Source organism: Erithacus rubecula, assembly GCF_903797595.1.
Source record: "Erithacus rubecula genome assembly, chromosome: 5".
In the NCBI taxonomy this organism is placed as follows: domain Eukaryota; kingdom Metazoa; phylum Chordata; class Aves; order Passeriformes; family Muscicapidae; genus Erithacus; species Erithacus rubecula.
The window spans coordinates 20,413,721-20,433,685 of record NC_136687.1 but is presented as its reverse complement, the minus strand read 5'-3'; the positions used below and the strand labels follow the sequence as shown (position 1 = coordinate 20,433,685).

General features: G+C 39.1%; 1 protein-coding gene across 1 annotated transcript in view; it reads right to left on the bottom strand.

The window, feature by feature from the left end:
• Positions 1 to 4,484: 4,484 nt before the first annotated feature.
• NWD2 (NACHT and WD repeat domain containing 2) overlaps positions 4,485 to 19,965 on the bottom strand; it is a 49,915-nt gene continuing 34,434 nt past the window's right edge. Inside the window, exons 4-7 of the mRNA XM_079306111.1 lie at positions 13,767 to 13,970; positions 12,044 to 12,188; positions 11,159 to 11,748; positions 4,485 to 9,637 (exon numbers count right to left, since the gene is read on the bottom strand). Of these exons, the coding sequence (XP_079162237.1) occupies positions 5,708 to 9,637; positions 11,159 to 11,748; positions 12,044 to 12,188; positions 13,767 to 13,970 (4,869 nt within the window). The 3' untranslated portion in view covers positions 4,485 to 5,707. The remainder of the gene's footprint in view (positions 9,638 to 11,158; positions 11,749 to 12,043; positions 12,189 to 13,766; positions 13,971 to 19,965) is intronic.

Below are 19,965 nucleotides of genomic sequence, written 5' to 3'. Positions count from 1 at the left end.
GTTGGGCAAGAACCTGGCTCATGTGTGATCTTTAACACATATCGATGTACCTGGAAACTAAAACACGCCTCCTGCAAAGAACTGGCACAGAGATTGCATTACCTAAGTGCCTGTGGTGCAGCTGAGGGGTGCAAAGCAGGCTAGCAAAGCCTTCTCCATAGTACAACTAGATCTCTTAGGGCTTTTTTTTCTTTCTTTCTTGTGGTGTTAAACTTCATGGAAGCACTTGTATGAAGCTTGGCTGCTGCATTGAGTAGGCGTGCTGTTTTCACTCCAAATAATGCTGGATTTACAGTTGCCTCCCTGCCTTGAAGGAATTGCATCCTTGCCTTCCCTGTGGAAGGAGGGTGCTGGATTAACACCAGCGAGGGCTTGGTTTGCCCTGCTGTGCTTCCCCTGGTGTCCCTGCAGTGAGCTGAGCCGAGCCTGTCAAACCCGTGCCAGCAGCGGGCTGGGGCAGGCAGAGCCCGTGCCCGGGAGCAGGGACTCAGATTCGCAGGACCAGCAAATAAAAGCTGCTTTGGATATTGTGATTTTCAGCAGATGATTGTGTCATAACGTGAAGACCTAGCATCACTTGCAGGCTATGAGCTAGACTGCTGCAAGGCTCTGCAACAGGTCTTTGATACATTTGAAATACTTTTTTTCCTGCTGCTTGGCATCCTTTTCAGACCCCTTCCATGGCTGCTGTGTTTTTTGTTGTTCCACACTCATGCTTGAGATTTCTCGAACCAACACCCGGTATTTCTGTCCTAGTGGAGGAATTCTGTCCCATCCCCTGCAATCCCAGCCATGCTGTGCTTCTGAAAGCTTTCACTGTCTGTGAGGATGTGCAAACTGCTGGGATCTTTTTGGGTTGATTGCCTGACAGGCTTTCACAGATGTGTCTTGCAGAAAATGATCACTTGCCTCACCAATCCGTAGTGCTTGTTCAAAAACACGGGTGTCACACTTTTTCAAAGGAAAACTAGTTGAGATATTCAGAGTTCAGAAATCCTATTTTCCCTCTAATCTCATTCTTGTACCTTAGTCGACTGTTTTGGCTGAGGCTTTCTGGAGAATGTTCCTGCTGAGATAGAAGGCTGCCTCGAAAAATTGCAGCCTAAAAGGCTAACTTTATGAGTTCATATGCTATTGTCAATGTGATATTACAGTGGGAAGTGCTGGGCAATTTACTAGCAAGCAATGGGATGATGTAGACAAATGGCAGCAAGCTATCCAGTTGCTCTGGGGATGTTGTTTCCATCTGTGCTACAGCATATCTGAATTTTTGCTTCATCTCTCACCTTACAATTCTGTGTATTTCACTTTAAATATGTTAACTAGATCTATTTTAGTTTAGAAGCTTTCTCACATGCACTGAAATGCATGTGTAATCTGAGATGTAGTAGGAGAGTAGGCAGATGATTTTATTTATACAGTATTATGTGGTGAAAACTCTGACAGTGGGAACACGTGAACACGCCTTAAATCCATTTTTGTATATTCTCTGCTGAGGTTGCAGAGGAGACCAGTGAGCTGGTGCTGCAAAGGGAGAGTGCACCACGGCTGGGAACACATCAGGGGCTTGGCTGAGTCAGGATGGGAGCTTCACCCACCCTGGAAAACAGGGCAGCATAGGTCTGGGAGGACAGGGCAGCAGAGGCAGGGAAAGAGCTTGGCTGGGGCAGATTTTAACATTCACCTGGGGAAACGTGTGATTTTAGGAGCATGTTGTAATGGACTGGAAACATTCCCTCACACTGTTCTGCTTTTTGGCCTCTGTTTTCAAGTGAATTTAGCACTGTATAGCTTTTCCTTGATAGTGAAGGACCCCTTTTCACAGAAGAGTGATGGTTCAAACTGCCTCTTCAAGAGAAACACATGACAAAATGCCTCATCCTGCCTAGGGAAGGATTGTGGTGACTATTCCTTTGCATGCCTTTGCAGCCTTTGACCTTCCTTTTGAAATTGAGAATTGAGATTATGAATTAGACCCACACTGAGAGCATCAGTTCATGTCACAAAAGTCAGGAGACTACCTCCAAAATGCAAGGAATGGTGCTCTGTAACCAGGCTGGAAAGGCAAACCACATGAAAAAATGCAGCCCACTGGTCTCCCTGCAGCCATATGGTGATCTAGGAAGAGATACTGAGTAATGTCCACTACAAGCTACAAGAAGTAACTTATATTTGTAACATAAATACTTTATAATGATTCTCAGTAATGATATAATGATTCTATTCAGAGGCCGTAGTCCACACTTGGAAGACTACATGATCAATTTTATGCTTATATTAAAAAATGCTTTGAAAAGTATGAAGAAGAAATAAAAATAGAATAGAAATAAAAAAAAAAAAAAAAGCAAACCAGGAAAAATAAAAATAAATTTCAGAAGTCTGTCCTTCTGGAGTCTTAATATTTATATTAAAGCAGATATTTTTAAATCTTTAATCAACAAAATGAAACAATGCAGATTGTTGTTAACAGCTTTATGGAAGTGCCCCAGAGGGCCCATTTTATGATACAAATACATTAATAGTTTTTGATAAAGAACAAACTCTCAGGATTTTAAGCCAAAATAGTCCCTTCTGCATACCAACACCATTTAGCAATCAATATTTTCTTGAAATTCTCATTGCAAAATGGCTAAAACTTCTCTTTCCACAGGTAAAGGGCTTGAGTGTGCATCATGGAGAAATTGGCTGGGGAGCCACTGAAACCTGAAGGCCTTCTGAATGCAAACTTTTCCAGGCTACATGTTAACCCACATTTTGATGTTATCTGGTAGTAACGTGAAAAAAGTCGAATGGCCGCAGGCTGTTTGAAATGAAGTCACGGGCCATGCATTCCCCAGCTGTGGTGCAAAGGAAATGACTGATAAAAATATTTTTTCTAGCTGACCTCCGGCTTACCTTTGTCTGCCAAAGAATTTCCGGCTAATTCCCTGTTAAAGCTTTCCTGCAGCTACAGCCTATTCCTAGAATCTTCTGTGTCAGAAAATACAGAGCCCTCTGAGCTTGTACTTTATCTATAAGATAAATGAAAGCTATGCTCTAGAGATGCAAATAGTGCTTCTTAACAAAAAGTAAATTGCACTACTCCTATGTAGGGGTAGAACAGCACTTGCTATTTGGATGGCTCATTACTGGAGAAAATAGTTTGTCTCAGTAGCTCTGGATACACATATTTGGGACAGATTTGTGAAGGGCTGTGGGGCAGTCACTCTTGCAGTAGCAAGTATCAGCAGCCTGAAGCCATTCAGGACCCTGTGTCTGCTGTGTAGGCTCAGTGTGAGGAGTCTGATCCCTCAGACATTGGTTCAGAAAGCTGAGTGAGATAGGTTAGGCACAAGGTGTGATTCCTGGGGGTGTCCTGTGCAAGGCTAAGAGTTGGACTTCATGATCCCTGGGGGACCCTTCCAACTCAGCATATTCTGTGGTTCTGTGATTACATTATACTCCATTACTACCCAAAATCAGCCACTCTCTTGGCAGATAGATAATAATGATGATAGATAATGAAAGAACTAACTTTCCAGTATTACACAGCATAGGGACAGGAGTTCAGGTGTCATGCACTGTGTTTGCAAGAAGGTGGAAGTTGCCTACCTTTGGGACAGGGTCCTGGGAACTGTGGTGCCTCTTCCCACAGCTTCACAGGTCTGAATGGGAGTGGGGTTTCAGGTCCTTTTTTTTGTGATTTTTACTGGGTTGGTCACAAAAGCCTTTGTGTTTGTTGATTTGCATACTGTCAGTGTGCAATCAACTCAAACATAATCTAAGCATACCATGGGTTTTTTTGTTTTTGGTTTTTTTTTGGTTTTTTTTGTATTTTTTTTTTGTTTTTTTTTTGTTTTTTTTTTTTTTTTGCAAATCTCATTGTATTTAGAGTGCTTGATTTAGTTAGCTGCAATGGGAAAAATACTGGAATTTTTCCTTATCAAAAGAAGCTGTGAAAGCCACATGTTCCTCTGCCAGAATGGAATTTCCATGAAATTAAGGGACACACACAAGTCTGCTTCCATAGTTTATTAGTACAAACAATGCATACACAAGACTGTATATTTGTTTGAAGACTGCAATAGATTTCTAATTTAACAACTCTGTAACAAAATTTAACTAAATTTGACATTTATGAAAATATAAATCTCTGATTGGGTAGGTTTTCCCAACAATACAAAGTTTACATAAAAACATTCAATATGATCTATTAGTTGCAAACCAGTTAGGAAAAATCATTCAAGTCACTTAATATACTATATTGGCTTGTACATTGAACATTCACACACTACATTAAGTTCTAGCTTGGCATTCATTTCTTGGAAATTTGTGACATGGAATTCTGATTTTAAAAGTAAGATTATTTTGTTTAAATAATTTGAAAATATTTCCATGGGTGTGCCCTCTTTAAGATATATAAGTAGGGAAAAATTTTCTTACGCTTTCAGATGTTGTCCAGTATATATTTTTATTTAGGAAAATGCAAATTTTTACAGCATTTGTCATAATTTCACAATTTCTGCCTTGAAACTGGTAAAACTGTACAAAAGGCTCAGAACAGTTTCTAAAGCAGAAAGTGAAGTTTGTATGTGAAAGTAAGAAAAAACCCATTACAAACTGGACTAGGAAAGGACCTCTGGACAGCCTTTACATTTAGTGGAATATTTCAGCAGATACACAAACAGTCCCAGAGTGTTTGGTCATTTGATCTGTATTTATCATGGGAAAGAACAGAAACAATACTAAGGCAAATATTGTAAGGACTAATACATGGCATGTCTGAAAACTACCAGGATTACTTTGGAGACATAGGAGATACTTTAGACTTTCTTACAACAAAATGGACAGCAACCTTTTAACATAAGGAAATGAATGTCTTTAAGTGTTCGTCAGTAATGCTCCTTCTCTTTGAAAAATTTTCATTACAACCTGTACTAATACACACTATGAAGAGGAAACATTTCCCCAAACCAAAAATAAAACCCCAATCCCTATACTTCCTTTAGAACTCAGGACTTTTATAATTTTTATCACAATACAGAAGCCTGAAATCCCTGCATGCAATTTAAAAAAAAAGCTTTCATTCTGTTCATTAAGGTGAACAAATACTTGTTGCCTCACATGCTGACATGTTAGCAGCTGACTGGCACCTACTCCTTTCAGCCCAAAGATTAATCCCATTTAAAAAAGAAAAATAAAAGTAGGTATTTTTAAAATGATGATGGAATGTATCAAGTGTTCCAGGTTGGCAGGTGACATCTTGTCATTGCACCATCAAGGAGAAAAAACATTTTTGCAAGTGGGTATAAAGTTGACTGTTAGCTATCGATCTATCTAGGTGACGTGGAATATAAAATAGTGGTCTGACTTCTCACCAATCACTTAGAGCTTTAGTTCTAGTTAAAACAGTCTGTCAACCACAGATATGATCACCTAACTTCTGTAATAGCATAACAAATTTGATAGTATTGCTAGAAATTTTTAATCAAGGCCCTGGTGAAATTCTGGACTAAACCTTGTATTCCGAAATTAAAAAAAAACAACCCTGCAGCCCACTTGCTTTGTGTTTACTTTTATGTTTACAGAAATGTAAGACAGGAAAAAACAGCTGGTCTGCCCTCTGCTGTTTCTATCTGTCTTCCAAGTAACACACTGATTTTTACATTAATTCAGAAGACATACCTTAGCAAGTGTACTACTCAGATAAGCTCATCCAGATGTTTACTCAGTTGTCAGATGCAAAACCTCTGCAATCTATGGCTGAGCACACTTTCTCATAGCAGTAGCTGTGTCTTTTGGTAGGTGTTGCTTCACTCACCTCAGCCTCTGTAACTGTAATGGGGCTATCCCTTGCAAACACTTCTGTTGATTCCCTCCAAATGCAGTCTGCAGTCACTTTGAAACTATAATTGTGACACTTTGGCCTAATCACTTGTGTTGCGTTGTTGAAAATCTGACGGCTGTTTGAAGTAGCAATTTTGATTTTCAGCGCAGCATCAACTCGATCCACTACAGTGTAAGTACCTATACTTCCATCATCAAATCCAATAATAATGTTTAAATGTCTCTGTGAGAGTGCAAGAAAAGTGGGAGTTTTATAAAGAGAACAGGCACCGATGTTTTTGCCATCTGCTAACCTCATTACAATTAAACTAGAGACTGCACCATTGTCATCATCTTCTTCCCCACGGCAGCAGATGTACACCAGGTAGCGGCCGTCACGAGACAGCCTCTGCCGCCAGATGACACCTGGAGCGTGAACCACGCGGAGCTTCCCGCTGTACAGATCAAGCACGTTGATGTTCTCATCACCGCGCGTTAGAATTCCTAGCTTCCCGTTTGGAGATATTTCAAAGTCTTCCAGTTTTTTTAAGAAATTGGTAGGCAACTGTACACGTCTGCAGATGACCTCCTCTGTGAGGCTCCAGATGTTCACAGTTTCGGTAGATGTAATAAATACTATGATATCTGGGCAGTCTGGTATCAACTTAATATCCACAATGCTTGCACCATCATCGCAGCAAAACTTCTTTGTTATACTGCCTGTCCAGAGACTCACTGCCAGCACTTTATTCTTTGCCATTCCAACTACAAATGTATTTGCAGTTGTTATAAATGCATTCTGTAAGGCAACTAAAATATTGCAAACCCTATGTCCTGTAGCCAGTCGCCAAACTCTAGATGCATTCTGCTCGCAGAGAGAGACTACAAACTGATCATTATGAGTAATCATCAGCTCTGAGATCTTTTGCCCATTAATGCGAAATATATTTTCACCACTAACCGTGTGCCATACATACTGGCTGCATTTATCATCTGATGTAATCATTATCTCTCCAGAAGAGGTCAGAACACAGTTTTCAACAATACCTTCATGCTTGAACACAGCTTCAATAAATCCAGTGCTGAAGTTCCACTTATGGACAGAGTCTGATCCATCCAATGTGTATATTAATTCACCTCTGGCTGGCAACACCAGTCTTTGGATGGGTTTGCCAGATTTGTCAATGTTGGACATAGCAGTTATGATGTCTATGTCCCAGATAGAAAGGACACCACTGGTGGATAAGGATAGCAGCATGTTATGATGATTTGATTTAATTAGCCTGACTATAGTTCCTGAGATTTCCTGTAGGCTTGCCATACACTGTCCAGTATCTCTTCTCCAAACAAAAATGGCTGAGGTATTTTCCATTGAAGCAATTATACAGTTGCCATTTTTGGACAGCACAGCAGATATAAAGCGCTCATTGTGTTTAGCTCTAAACTTTTCAGCCACCTTCCATACACGAGTGTCAAGAAGTTCAATGCTGAGAGCCTTACAAATTAGAATTGCACTTTGGTCTTCAGAAAGCTCTATGCTGACAACTTCACTGTCTTCTCTTCTGCAGTCAAAGTCATCTGTAAGCTGGGGTTTTGCGATTTCCTCTGTATTCCAAACAGAGAGGCTACCCTCACTGTCCACCATCACCATTTCTTGGGCTGTGTCCAAAATGAGAAGGAATTTCACAAATCCACTTGAAAATTCGGAGGTGACAGTGGTCAGCTTCTCTCCGCTGCCCAAGTGGAAAATGGTCGCGGTGTTGAGATACTGCCCGCAGAATGCGTAAACTCCGTCTGGAGAGCACTGCACACAGGTCACCTCATACCAGCAGTGGAAGTGATAGAGAGGCCAGCCATAAAGCAGATCTATCACAGTAACATCTTTACTGGCCTCCAGCCAAGCAAGCGCATGGTTGACTGATAATGTAAATCCATTTATAAAACTGGAGTCCCCTGCAATTCCACAGTGCTTTGACCCCTTAATTTCCACCTCAGATAGAAGACAGGAATTTATGTTATCATATATCAAAAGAGTGTTGTTTGTTGTAGCTACTACAAGATACTTTTCATCACTGCTAAGCTTCATCCCTAAGATAACAGACGGAGCTGTTGTGATTTGCCTTAGTAGCTGGCGGGTTTCTACATCCCAAGTGCTAATGGAGCCATTTTCTAAAGCAGCAATAATTGTGCTGGGATTAAACGTAGGCAAAATCTCGGTGACGTGCATGCAGCTGGAGGACAGCGGCAGGCGCTCAGGGCTGTAAGTCACATCCATGGAGGAATGCAGAGGGACGATAGAACAGTACTTGGGTCCATCCTTGTCACATTCTAGGAGGAGATGTCTGAGTTTGGGCAATGAACTTACTACTGGGAGAAGTCTCTGCTGCAATTCAGCGGAGAGTGAACCTGGGTATTTTACTACTTTGAACTTTATGCTTCGGAGGGTACTGGCCAGAAATTTCAGCTCCTTCTCCTGAGAGTATGTGTAAGCCAGTTCTATGTCAGAAAGTGCTTTATCAAACTGCCCTATTCTAATCATGGTGTACAGCCAGCTGAAGTTCATGATGACTCCGTACAGAAGATCATCAGTTCTTCCACATCTTGTTAAGTGATGAATAAGCTCAGTCATTTTTCTGTGATTGATAAAAAAGATATCAGGTTCCAATGGGTTACACTGAAAGACCCATGGCTGATCTGGTGCCTGCCTGTCAAAAGCAGCCTGATCCATGCAGTGCTTGTCATCCTCGTTCAGGCCTCTACTGTCACGGCCAGGACAACCACTCGGATATTGGTCATTGCTGTAAAAAGGTTTCCTTCGTCCCCCTGACCAAACACCAAGGAAATACTCTGCCATGACCGTGTGCATTTCACGCAAGTCTTCTTCATTGTGCAGGTACAATTTCTGGGCAATCAGATGCAAGTGCCTATTTGCCCAAAGAAGCAGTGTTACATTTTTCACCTGTCGCTCTATTAAATACCCCTGTAAGCCCTCCTTAAGTCTTGCAATATATATATAAGGAATTCTCAGTGGGTTACTCTCTCTGACTCTCTCATTCAGCTCATACATAACACTGTTGTCAAGGGCTAAAATATCCTCCAGTTCCATTTCACTCAGGCCAGATCTGGACATAGTGATGTAGCCAAGTGCTCTTGACAATAGTCTTGACCCACACTTGTTTTCCAGTGACCAAAACAACTGCTCTATGCTTTCATGAACAGTAACAGAGAGAGAGGACTCATCCACATCCTTATGAGATCTCCAGTGCCTGACCTCTCTGAAGGTTAAGTTCACAAACATAGGCAGTGTGCACTTGGAGAATGCCTCATTGACATAGATCTGTTGCCCTGATGTTACTTTCCTTTTAACTCGCAGCAGCTGATGTTTCAGTACTTGACTACACATCTTTCTGTCCCTTGCAGTCAATTCAATATAGTTGCTTTCGTCATGAATAAGGCACCTCAATTTTTGCAGGATCCCATGCTTGTTTGGCAGTGTTGACAAAATTATCCGTACTGAACGTGGAAGGTGAATGGGAAGCCACCAGAGCTTCCTACCATCATCACTATCTGTTAGCTGTTCTAAAGCATCAAATATAATCACCAGAGGCCTGTGAAACGAAGACTCATTCAAGAGATTTATGAACAAGTCCCGAAGGTCATGAATCTTTTTCGGGTAATTTTGTACGAGGCAGCGATAGTTGACTGCTAGCTGTTCACAAATGCTTTGAAGTATATTCTTCAGATCTGTACTTGTTTCAGTGGATCCCAAAAATCTTATAACTACCACGGGGTCAGAGTCTGGTCCCATCTCTTCTTGCAACCAGGAATAGGCCTAGAATATAGAGCATAATTTAGTTTATATCTCAATGAAGCACAGTAACAGAGTTTATAAATAGTGATTGTCTATATATGAAAAAACATTTAAAAATATTAATGGTTGAATAGAAATACTTTCACTGTCAGAGTTCAAGGTGGGTGAATGAAATTAAAATCATACATCATCTTTGTTTAGCAAAAAATGGCTTATATAAAAGGGGACATGACTAGAAAGTATTCCATAAATTCCAGGGTACTCTGCAAAATCTGAGTCTCACCTCTGAAAGTAAGTAGATAGAGTCTCCTACAAATAAACGTCCTTAGACACTACAGGATGTTATCCATGGTTAGGCACACCAGCCTACCACCTAAACTTGTTCAGCATTTATCCTGACTGAGTATAAAGACATGCCTCTAGAGGACACGGATCAGAGTACAGGCTGCCCTTAACTAGCTAGCTACTTTAATCCCTGGCCCATAGAACTACACTTTACCTTGGTGTACCTGTGACTTTTACTCTAAAACACTGCCACAAAAAGGAAAAAGTATCTAACTCTTGAAGTTTTTTTTGGTTAGAGCACTCCAAGACAGTGAGGAATGTAACTTCTTTAAATCTTCCCAGTCTATGAAGGCTAACACACTCAGTTCTACATCTCTTAATCTCACTTTATGTTATTATAGTATTTCAAAAGAAAAGCAGAGTCTTTAGGCTAACTTATGCACTCAGATATGAAATGAGATCTTGAGTTGCAAATCTCAATTTCATATATACAGCTAATGTGACTCAACAGGAAGTAGATACAGGAATCTTAAACAGTATTGCTCCCTTCTTCCTTTCCTTCTGGCTGATACGGCTGTTTCCCAGCTCACCATGCTAAATTCCCTGACCACCCTGCCAGAAACTCAGAGTTGTGCCTGTACCTGCAGAATTAGGTCTGGTGATGTCAGCTTGGTCTTTTTCTGCATCTTGTCCTGCCTTGCACAAATGTTTCATTCATTTGCCTGTAGTACTCAGCTCAATGACTTAAACAGTATACCAGATAAGTAGGTATGGGTATTTTTGCAGCTTATTACATATAGATTTGTAGCCAGTGTATTAGAATAATTCTGGAATAATTTCTAATGAGAGCATGAGATGGCATGACTTGGAAAGACACACTGCATTTGTGTTTAAGACTAAAACCATAAGATGTTTAGATGGTTGTGGATTCATAGGGCCTCAGAGAAACAAGAAGCAAAGAGATCATTCTATAAGATATATTGTTAATTCAAAAGATATTGATTCCTATCAGACTTCTAAGATAAACTTCTTGATAAACTATATTTGTTTTGGCTAAGCACATGACACAGATATGTTATTTTTGGAAGGTAATATTTTTCTGCATATGTGTACAATAATATGCCTAATATACATGTTATTATTTTAATTTTATTTATCAAAGGCTGATAGATCTGTTGAGAAAAGAAAGGATGAAACTCAGCCTTTACACACAGTAATGCCCTCAACATGACCTCAGTATTTAAGGTACTCATTTACCTTCTTTGCTGCTTCAGCTAACAAAAGAGTCTTCCCTGTGCATGGTCCTCCGTATATGATAAGAGGGTTAATGTGTCCTATTTTTCTAGGTAGAACATATTTGTGAACGATGTTTAATGCCTCACACCTATATTCATAAAAGGTGGAGTACGTTTTACACAGCGACGAGTGTTGAAGAACTTCATCATACAGCATGTCTGTCTCCGTATCAAAATTCTGCTGCACTGTAGCTTGGATTATATCAATCATGTCTTCATAGAACTGTTTACCAAGTCCTTCAATGTAATGGCTCTCCACTTCCTGGGAGTAACCCAGTTTCATGTCGCAGTGGGTGACGGATGTGTACACTCTCAGATTGGACGATGCGACAATGGTAGGAATGAATTCATCCCTGAGCTTGATCAATTTCTCATGGGCTTCAGGATCTCGTAGGAACTTCCCAGCTTTATGCACCACGTCCATGTATTTTCCCATCTCTGGAATTTTAACGAAACGCTCAATGTTGGCAATTTTCCGGATGTAGCAAACACACTTCTTTAGGAAAGCTGGTGTTTGTTTACCCAAGGCAAAATCAAGTTCATCTTCAATAGCTGGGGATGAAAAGACAACACAAGAGTCTCTGTCAACTTTTCTTTATAAACAGTTCAAGAACATGCCCTACACCCAACAGGCAGACATTTGTTCTCTATACAAAGCCAGAAAAAAACAAACACAGAGAATTTGCTGGGTGCTTTTGGGTTTTAGTCTCAAGCAAGCACAACAAACCTTTTTTTCCCTCTTTAATTATACAAGAAATGCCAACAGAAACATATTTTCACATTTGTGGAAAGGTTGGCAAAAAAGACAATAAATGAGTATATAGAAATTGCTAGTAGTGAACTTTACCAGAGGAAAGGTATCTCTTTGCTTGGCTGTGTTTCATTTTTCCTTTCTCATGCAGCAATTTCACGGCAGTCTTAAAAATCTTCTTAATCTCTTCTGATATATCTTGCCATTTGTTCTCATTCACAGAATTTGAAGAAGATTCCATCTTTTAAAAATATCCATAGTTAAAAAGTAGGTGTAATACATACGTATAACACATCAAAAAGAAGTCTAATATTCAAGGCCAAAAATAACTTGGTAATAGAAAAACACATACACTAACAAAAAATAAATAAAAGTTACACATTTTATAGTGCAGATGATCATATTGTATTCCATTTTAGAATTTTGAGAGTTAGCTCCTTGGAGTATTTTCTAAATCCTTAGTGTAGGCAGCTAATGCATAATTTTAAAAGAATAAGGCCAATAATACCTTTATAGAAAGAGTATTTTGATAACCAAGCCTGAAATAATGATAATAAAGCAGCAGCAATAGTACTAAAATTATCACTCCTTTAATGAGACGTAATAATGATAATAATTTAAACTTGTATCTCAAAACTGAAAATGAGGTTCCTAGTATACCTGTAATTATGTGCCTTATATTAGCTACCATATTTTAAAAATACAGGATTATATGTGACATTATGTTCATTCATTCATTGCTATAGTAACACTAATCTTAACTGTCATCAGAGAGGAACTCTAATATAAATTTACTAATCCTTTCAGATAGTATCTTGCAAATGCCATGCTGGTGCTTTCTCTAAAGCAGCTAGATTTTATTTACTGCTGGTGAAATATTTCAGGGGTCTCCAGTTTTCTTGGAGTGTGGAATCTCCAGGATAAATACCCTAGCAACACTTTCTTGACAGTGCTGCTAGTTTCTTTCATGTAAGTTTATGAGATGTAACTCTGTGTTACATCTTTAAGGCATGTTACAGCTCCGTTACAGCTTTAAGTTATGGCCTCCTTTTAAAGTTATTTTAAATCATGAACATTAAGTCATTTAAGTTATGAGCAGCTTTTTCTTAGTCCTGTGTTAGTAGCTTCAGGAAAAGTACAATGATTTAATAACAAATAACCCAAATAAATGAAGAGAAAACTCTTTTAAGGACTTCATTTTTTGTACACTGAAGTATCTCCTTAGGTATATACTGGATGTGTAGGAGAGTAGAACTGAGCTGTGAGGAATAGATATAATTTTTATTGTCATCAATTAAAGACAAATGCCTGCTTTAAAAATTATAATTAACAGTGTTCAAAAATCTTATGTTAGAATACAGTTAATAAGTTAAAACTATGATATCTGACTTGGGACAATACTAATCAATTGTTTGACTGTTAGAATTTTCTTCTATGGGATAGAAGGGAAAACATGTATTTCCTCTGCAAGTCCTGTTCATTGAAATCTAGTAAATGCACAGTACAAAGCAGAAGAGCCTGAGTTCTCCATGATACAACACCAGTGAAGGGAAATCTGTACAGCTGTCCCAGCAGCCCTAACAGGTCACAGATGACCCAAGCTCACTTGCTCTAGCAATCAGAGTGCATCAGGGCAGGAGCTGTGCTCCTTGGTGTTTGCAGGTGCTCCTTCACCGTGTACAGGAAAGGAGCAGCACAGCAGCAGCTGTGGGCAGGGCTGTAGAACCTAATTCAAAGACAACAGCAAGTGCCTGGCCTTGGGATTGCCTGCCACTGTAATGGATAGAGAAACTCTTGTGAGCAGGTGAGTATGACTTACCGTATTCTGGTAGTTCTTCAGCATTTCTGATTTTGGTCTGAGGTAATATGCTGGGGGCACTGCGTTCTCATCCCTGCAGTACCACTCCTCTAAAATCCTTGTCTCTAGCTTGGCCTCTACAGCAGCATCCAGGATCATTTCAAATTCTGCTGACTCAACTTCCCCTGGTATTCGGATGTTCCCATACTTCTCTCCCAATAGGCCCTATGTATTTACAGAGAAGGAGGGATTAATTTTTTCTTTTTCATTATAAAAAAAGAATCCTCAGGATCTGAATTTCCTAAAAGTAAATCTGGTAGTAGTGTAATGACCTTGAAATTACTGGAAGGGAAACAGATACTGTGTGACAGGAATTACTGTTAAGGTTACTGTACTGAGCTGTATTTTACTATGACAACTTAGATAACTTCAACTAGATGTATTGTCTCTCATAGTACTAACTAGTAATAAAAATACAAAGGCATTCAAAAGAAATAATTTTAAAATCCCCTACATATCATGGTATTGACTCATGTATTATTGAGTTCCATTAGTCACAGGTTGAGATTATCCTCACATACAAAAGCACATTGAAATTGTGGCTTATAACAGCAAGGATCAGTGTTGCAGAACCACAAACTGCTTTTCTGTCTTCTATTCTTCTTCTCTTTGCCCCAGTAGCTGAATAAACAGTGGGGCAAGGAAGGCGCAAATATTAAGTAGAAATTGATCAAACTCAATAAATTTCTGCTCACACGGGAGCCATTTTCCTTTAAAAAATGAGGATTAAACTGGTAGTGGTGCTCTAAACATGCTCTTTTGAAAGAAATTTATTTCTGTAGTTTATTGCCTGTAAACATTTTGTAAAAATATGATTTTTAATGTTCTACAACTTCACAGACGATTGTGTTATAGGAAATTACTGTTATCTTTTGACAAATTTTTTTCAAATTTGTGATCATCAGATCAATTCTGCATTAAATACTTGGTCCACAGAAGTCAGTGAGAATTCTTACTTAATTTAAAATTTGATTTTAAAAAATTCTTTCTTAATTTTCAATGTATTCAGCAAAGGTCTTGCACTAATGAGAAGGAGTGCTTAATGTGGAGAGCAACCAACAGTATCAGAATCCTGATTTGAATCAGAAAGATCTCTTAGTAAAGGAATGCTAATGCAAATATAGTGATGCCCTAAAAATGTAAATGAGCATGTTTGTAAATAGTATCTAAATATTCATTATTTTTAAACCACTCATCATAATGAGAAACTGTTTTGAACTCTTCCAGTGGAAGAACACCCTGAAAGATCAATAACTGATGATGATGATGAAGCCTGTCTCACTGATTGCAGCATCACAAAGCAGCAGAACACTGCTGAACCCAGCTATGCTGGCACATGGTACTCTAGTGGCTCACCATGCCAGATGCTGCAGCCCCAGAGCAGACATCAGAGCAGTGCACAAACACTTCCTGATCCTTCCAGGGAAAACCAGTTAGCTCATTGACATGGTGTAAAATAACCTGGCTGATTTTTGCCTGGAGCAGACTAAGGAGAGCTCATGAACTACCATGCTGGCTCTGCTGGCACACTCCACAGAGAAGCACTGACAAAGAGCTGGTGGATAGCAACAACTCAGTGTCTGTCCACTGCTCAGGAGAAGCTAAGGAATGTAGGAATTGTGACAGTTCATATAGCCCAGGATCCAGTTTCTGACAAGTCACAGCATCCAAGTCCTCCAAGAAGCTTCTCCAATAGGAGAGGCTTTAGGGAAAACTGGAATTTGCCTGGATGCCCATTCAGATCCCACCATAGCTCCATTCAGGCTACACATCAAGAAGTCAGGAGAACAGAATGAATGTGTTCAGCAACCAGAATGATACAATAATTAATTTAATGAAATAAAATTATCCACTATTTCTAGAATCTATTTTTGATTTGTGATCATTCCAGCTAGTAGCTCCCCTCAGAGAGGGTTATGCTGCTTCACATAATGAGATAGCTGGGGAAAATTCTGAAGCTTTTACTGTTCTGATCTATTCATAGAGCCTGTGGTAATTTTGGAGTTCTGAAGCAGCAGAGGTTAAACAAAATACAGTATTATTTTCCTTCTTCATTCAAATGAGGTTAATAACTTATATCATGCTGAATTGGAAAGCCTCTTCACATTCAGGTTCACATAGAAATCTCATAAATTGCTCTCTGAGGAGCTTTTACCTTGTATAGAAATTATTACTTAGAATTCATTAGCTACACTTTTTCTAAATGTAAGTCCAGTAGATTCAACAGACAGTTGCCCAAGCAAAGATCAATAGCTGGACCCTTCATTAACAATACCAAAAAGTCAACATTATTATACCTGATTTTAATGCACTGCATTTAATCAACTAAATTTGTTTTGGAACTATTCTGTGTACTTTTCTGCTTCTCTGGTACAGTTTATGCAGCTCCCTCTCCACTGTACTATAGTTAAATAATGACTGGTTTTACTTAAAAATAAAAATACAAGACTTTTTAATACCTCTCATCTGTCATTGCAAAAGCCATTATGTAAATAATATTGTATTAGGGATTATCCTCCTGACTACTTGAGCAAAACACAATAAAAAAGAACTTTGACATGATCCAGCAAACCCTAAATACAGTGCTCAGCAGGTGTACCATTTAGAGCAGGGCCATCCAGGCAGTGCACCTCAGCTGTGTTCCTGTTAGAGCCCTAACAGAAGTTATCTGAGGTTCTGGTATTAATATCTGACTCGTGTAGTCATTTGAAGAATATTTTGGTGGAAAATGTTACAAGGTAGAAAACTATTTATGGAGTCACTCCTGTGCTTCTTGGTAACTTCAGACTAGCCTCAACCTACAGCTCAGTTTTACTGGCCTTTAATGGAGGCATTGAAACAAAATTGTTCTTTTTACTGTAGAGTACAAAAGTGACTAACACTGGTTTTCTGAAGGACTGTGGTATCACACCCCAGGCTGGGAGCAGCAGGCATGCTGAGTAAGTGCAGCTGTTTTCTACTGAGGAACTAATGCTCAAATTGCTGGGTTACACCACATAAACACTCCAGGTTCCTGGGGAACAGTTCTTCACCCAAATACACCTTCCTCTAGATGCACTGCATGTTTTCCATTAGCAGTGACACTGGTAAATCTAAAAAAAACCCTATATGTATTTGCTGGACTTTTAATCCACTATTTGCTCTAAGGCTGCATGATAGTCTTAGGATGGGTGCATTTGCAGGTAAAGGCTGTGAAAACTACATTGTCCCGTGGTAGAGGTGAGGCTTGGAAGCACCTCCCTCCCTTCACTCTTTTGGTGTCATTCTGGCTAAATTCACATCTATCTGTAATTTATCAGTGTACCATAAAACAACTCAACCCTTAGAGGCCTCAGTGAGAAGCTCTGAACTGCACTTTTCCCTCAGGAGCTTCACTGTCTGAACTGCATCTGTGTCAGAGGCTTGCAGCAGCCTCTGGAAATATCTGCCCTATCTCCATTTCCCTATACATTCAAATAAATGCAGATTTCTTCTTATAAAAATAAATAATTATGAAGCAACAGGGTTGAGAGCAAATATAATTTCTCACAATTTTCATGTTGTTTCATACTTAGTCTGTAAATAAGGATTACCGTTACTTCAGATCCTTTTGAAATATAGAATAGTACTCTACAGCAAGAATCTAAAGCTTCAATTTGTGATAACAACATTGCAGCATTTTGCTGATTATTATAGGGAATTATTTTTAAAGGGAACAGTAATGTTTATGCTGTGTTCAATATCAAGACACAATTTTATATGCAGACTCGTGAACCAAAATCTCCCACCTGATGAGTCATTTTCCTTTAATAGCAAAACAACAAATTAAGGACTTATTAGATTGAAGGGGATTGAACATAAAACAACCAGGCTGACAAATATATAAAACCCTCAGCAACCATTTGTGTCTAACAAAACTTTACAGAATTAACACAGAGCAGCCTCAGCAGGAGCCTTGTTAGCTTCCACAGAATCACAGAATGGGTTGGGTTTGGAGGGACCTCAAAGATCATCTACTTCCAACAGCCTAGGGCAGGGACACCTTCCAACAAAATTACTCAGAGCCCAATCCACTGTGGTTTACATCAGGATGCTTTGTTGAGCCTGAGGTTGGAAACAATATTAAATGAAGTTTAAAAAATACTGTCTGTAAGATGTTTTCATAGTATTATTCTTGGTGTGGAATGATATTAAAATTATGGGCACAATCACAATAATGACCAAAAGGACACAAAGAAGAATTAGATTTGATCTTGAGATATGAGGGATTCACATGGCATGTCATAAGGTAAGTTCAGATAACATCACTAAAACATTAATGAATTCTGATGCCATACATTATATTAAACCAGAAGAAGCTGAAATTTTAGGCATACTTAATTCCAGCTAAGACATTTGATGGCAATTTTATTAATAAACAGCTGTCAAATAACAGCATATTATATTGCTTACTGATTGGTTGAATTAATCTTTTTTTAATAAATTATATATTGACATCAGCAAATGAAACCATTTGAGAAGTCAGATTTGTAATATTTTATGGAGTGGTTTCAGGTTCTTGTCAGGTTAATAGCAACATTTTTTTTTTGCCATTTTGCCAACAGAGATGTGATCCAATTATCTTTTGCTGGGCTAGCCTATCTCTTGGTGTTTGTGAAGACATGTGACACTGAAGTGCGTACATATGTCCTCTCTGACTCTTCTCAGAGCAGTCCTGGATTGCGAGCATTTTAAACAATAAGCATTCAAGAAATCATCTTTGAAGAAATTAAATCTAACCACAGTTAATTTTTTAACTTAATATACTTCAGTGTGTACAGGACTAAGCACTCCTTAAACAATTTGGTTTTGCAAGATCCATGAGGAATTGGAAAGTATTACTGTTCCCACGTGATACAAGAATTAAGTAGAGGGAATTAAGCCTGGGCTGGGCCCAGAGCTGGGACAGGTGTGTAATGGTTAGTCATAACCATGGAGTGGAAACTGGTTTTGCCTAATTCTCCTAACAGAAAACTGAAAATCCTTCTTACAGAAACTGCTCACTGCTGAAGGAGGACAGCCTTGACCCCTTGTGATGAGGTCCTGAGTGACTCACATTTCAGCCTGCTAAATTAATATAAGCCTAAACTAAGATCACTTATTCAAAGCAGAACAGCTCCATTAGGAGAATGAGTATCTCACATTATTGAAGAGGTGCTCAACACTTCAACACATTGTGGGCTGAAAATTGGAGGGATTTAAGTGCTTTTAAAACACCATGGGGTTCTAAGTTCATCTTTGTCAGGGGCTGGGAAAGCTTGGTATGACTGTTGTGCCAGAGATGTCCTCCTACCATTCCCAGGACAGTGTGGATTGCAGTCCGGATCATGCCATGCTCCAGCAAAACCTCCCCTGACCTGGGAGAAGGACAGGTCTGTGGTCACCAGGTGTAAACCCTGATCCTCAGGCTTCAGGGCATTAATCGTGGAGAAGCAATCACACATCAAAGACCCTGCTACTGCAGCTCCTTTCTGTGCATGCAATCTCATAGCACTGTGTAACCAACTGGGTATTAACTGCAACAGCAATATGAATGTTATCTTTCCATGGTTTGCATGACTAACAAGGGCTACAAAGTCCTCTGGATCCCTCTCTCCTCTGCAGTCTCCTATTATTCATTGTCTTCTGTTTATCCCAACTCCCTGCTTCCTCACCCTTTCCTTCTAGGCTTCCTCCCTTTGGTATTAAAATCCTTCTTATTAAACAAAACCTTTTTTTTCCTCTTTAAAGCCATACATTTTTGTCAAATAGTCTTTTATTCAACTTCCCATCCTAAGAAATGTAGTACAATTATAGCTTTTTCTGGTTTCTTGCAAGTATCTGATAACTCTGTTCTAACAGTATCCTGTAGAAAGCTTATGTGATATAAAATGTGCAGGTGCAGGCCGAGATATTTTTTTGGGGAAAAAAAAAGAAAATTAAAATAACAGGATTAGCTGCCTCTCAGGTCTTGAAACTAATAATTTACTACCAAAAACAAACAGAAAAGAATGTCCTATTTAATTTTTTTTTTTTATAATAACTTAAGGGAACAATAGCCACCTCCTTTCAAATTCAAAGCAAAAATGCTAATGGCTCAACAATAGTGAATCATCAGAACTAAAGCCAGAAAAGTGTGTTTATCTCAATATTTCTCAATGGA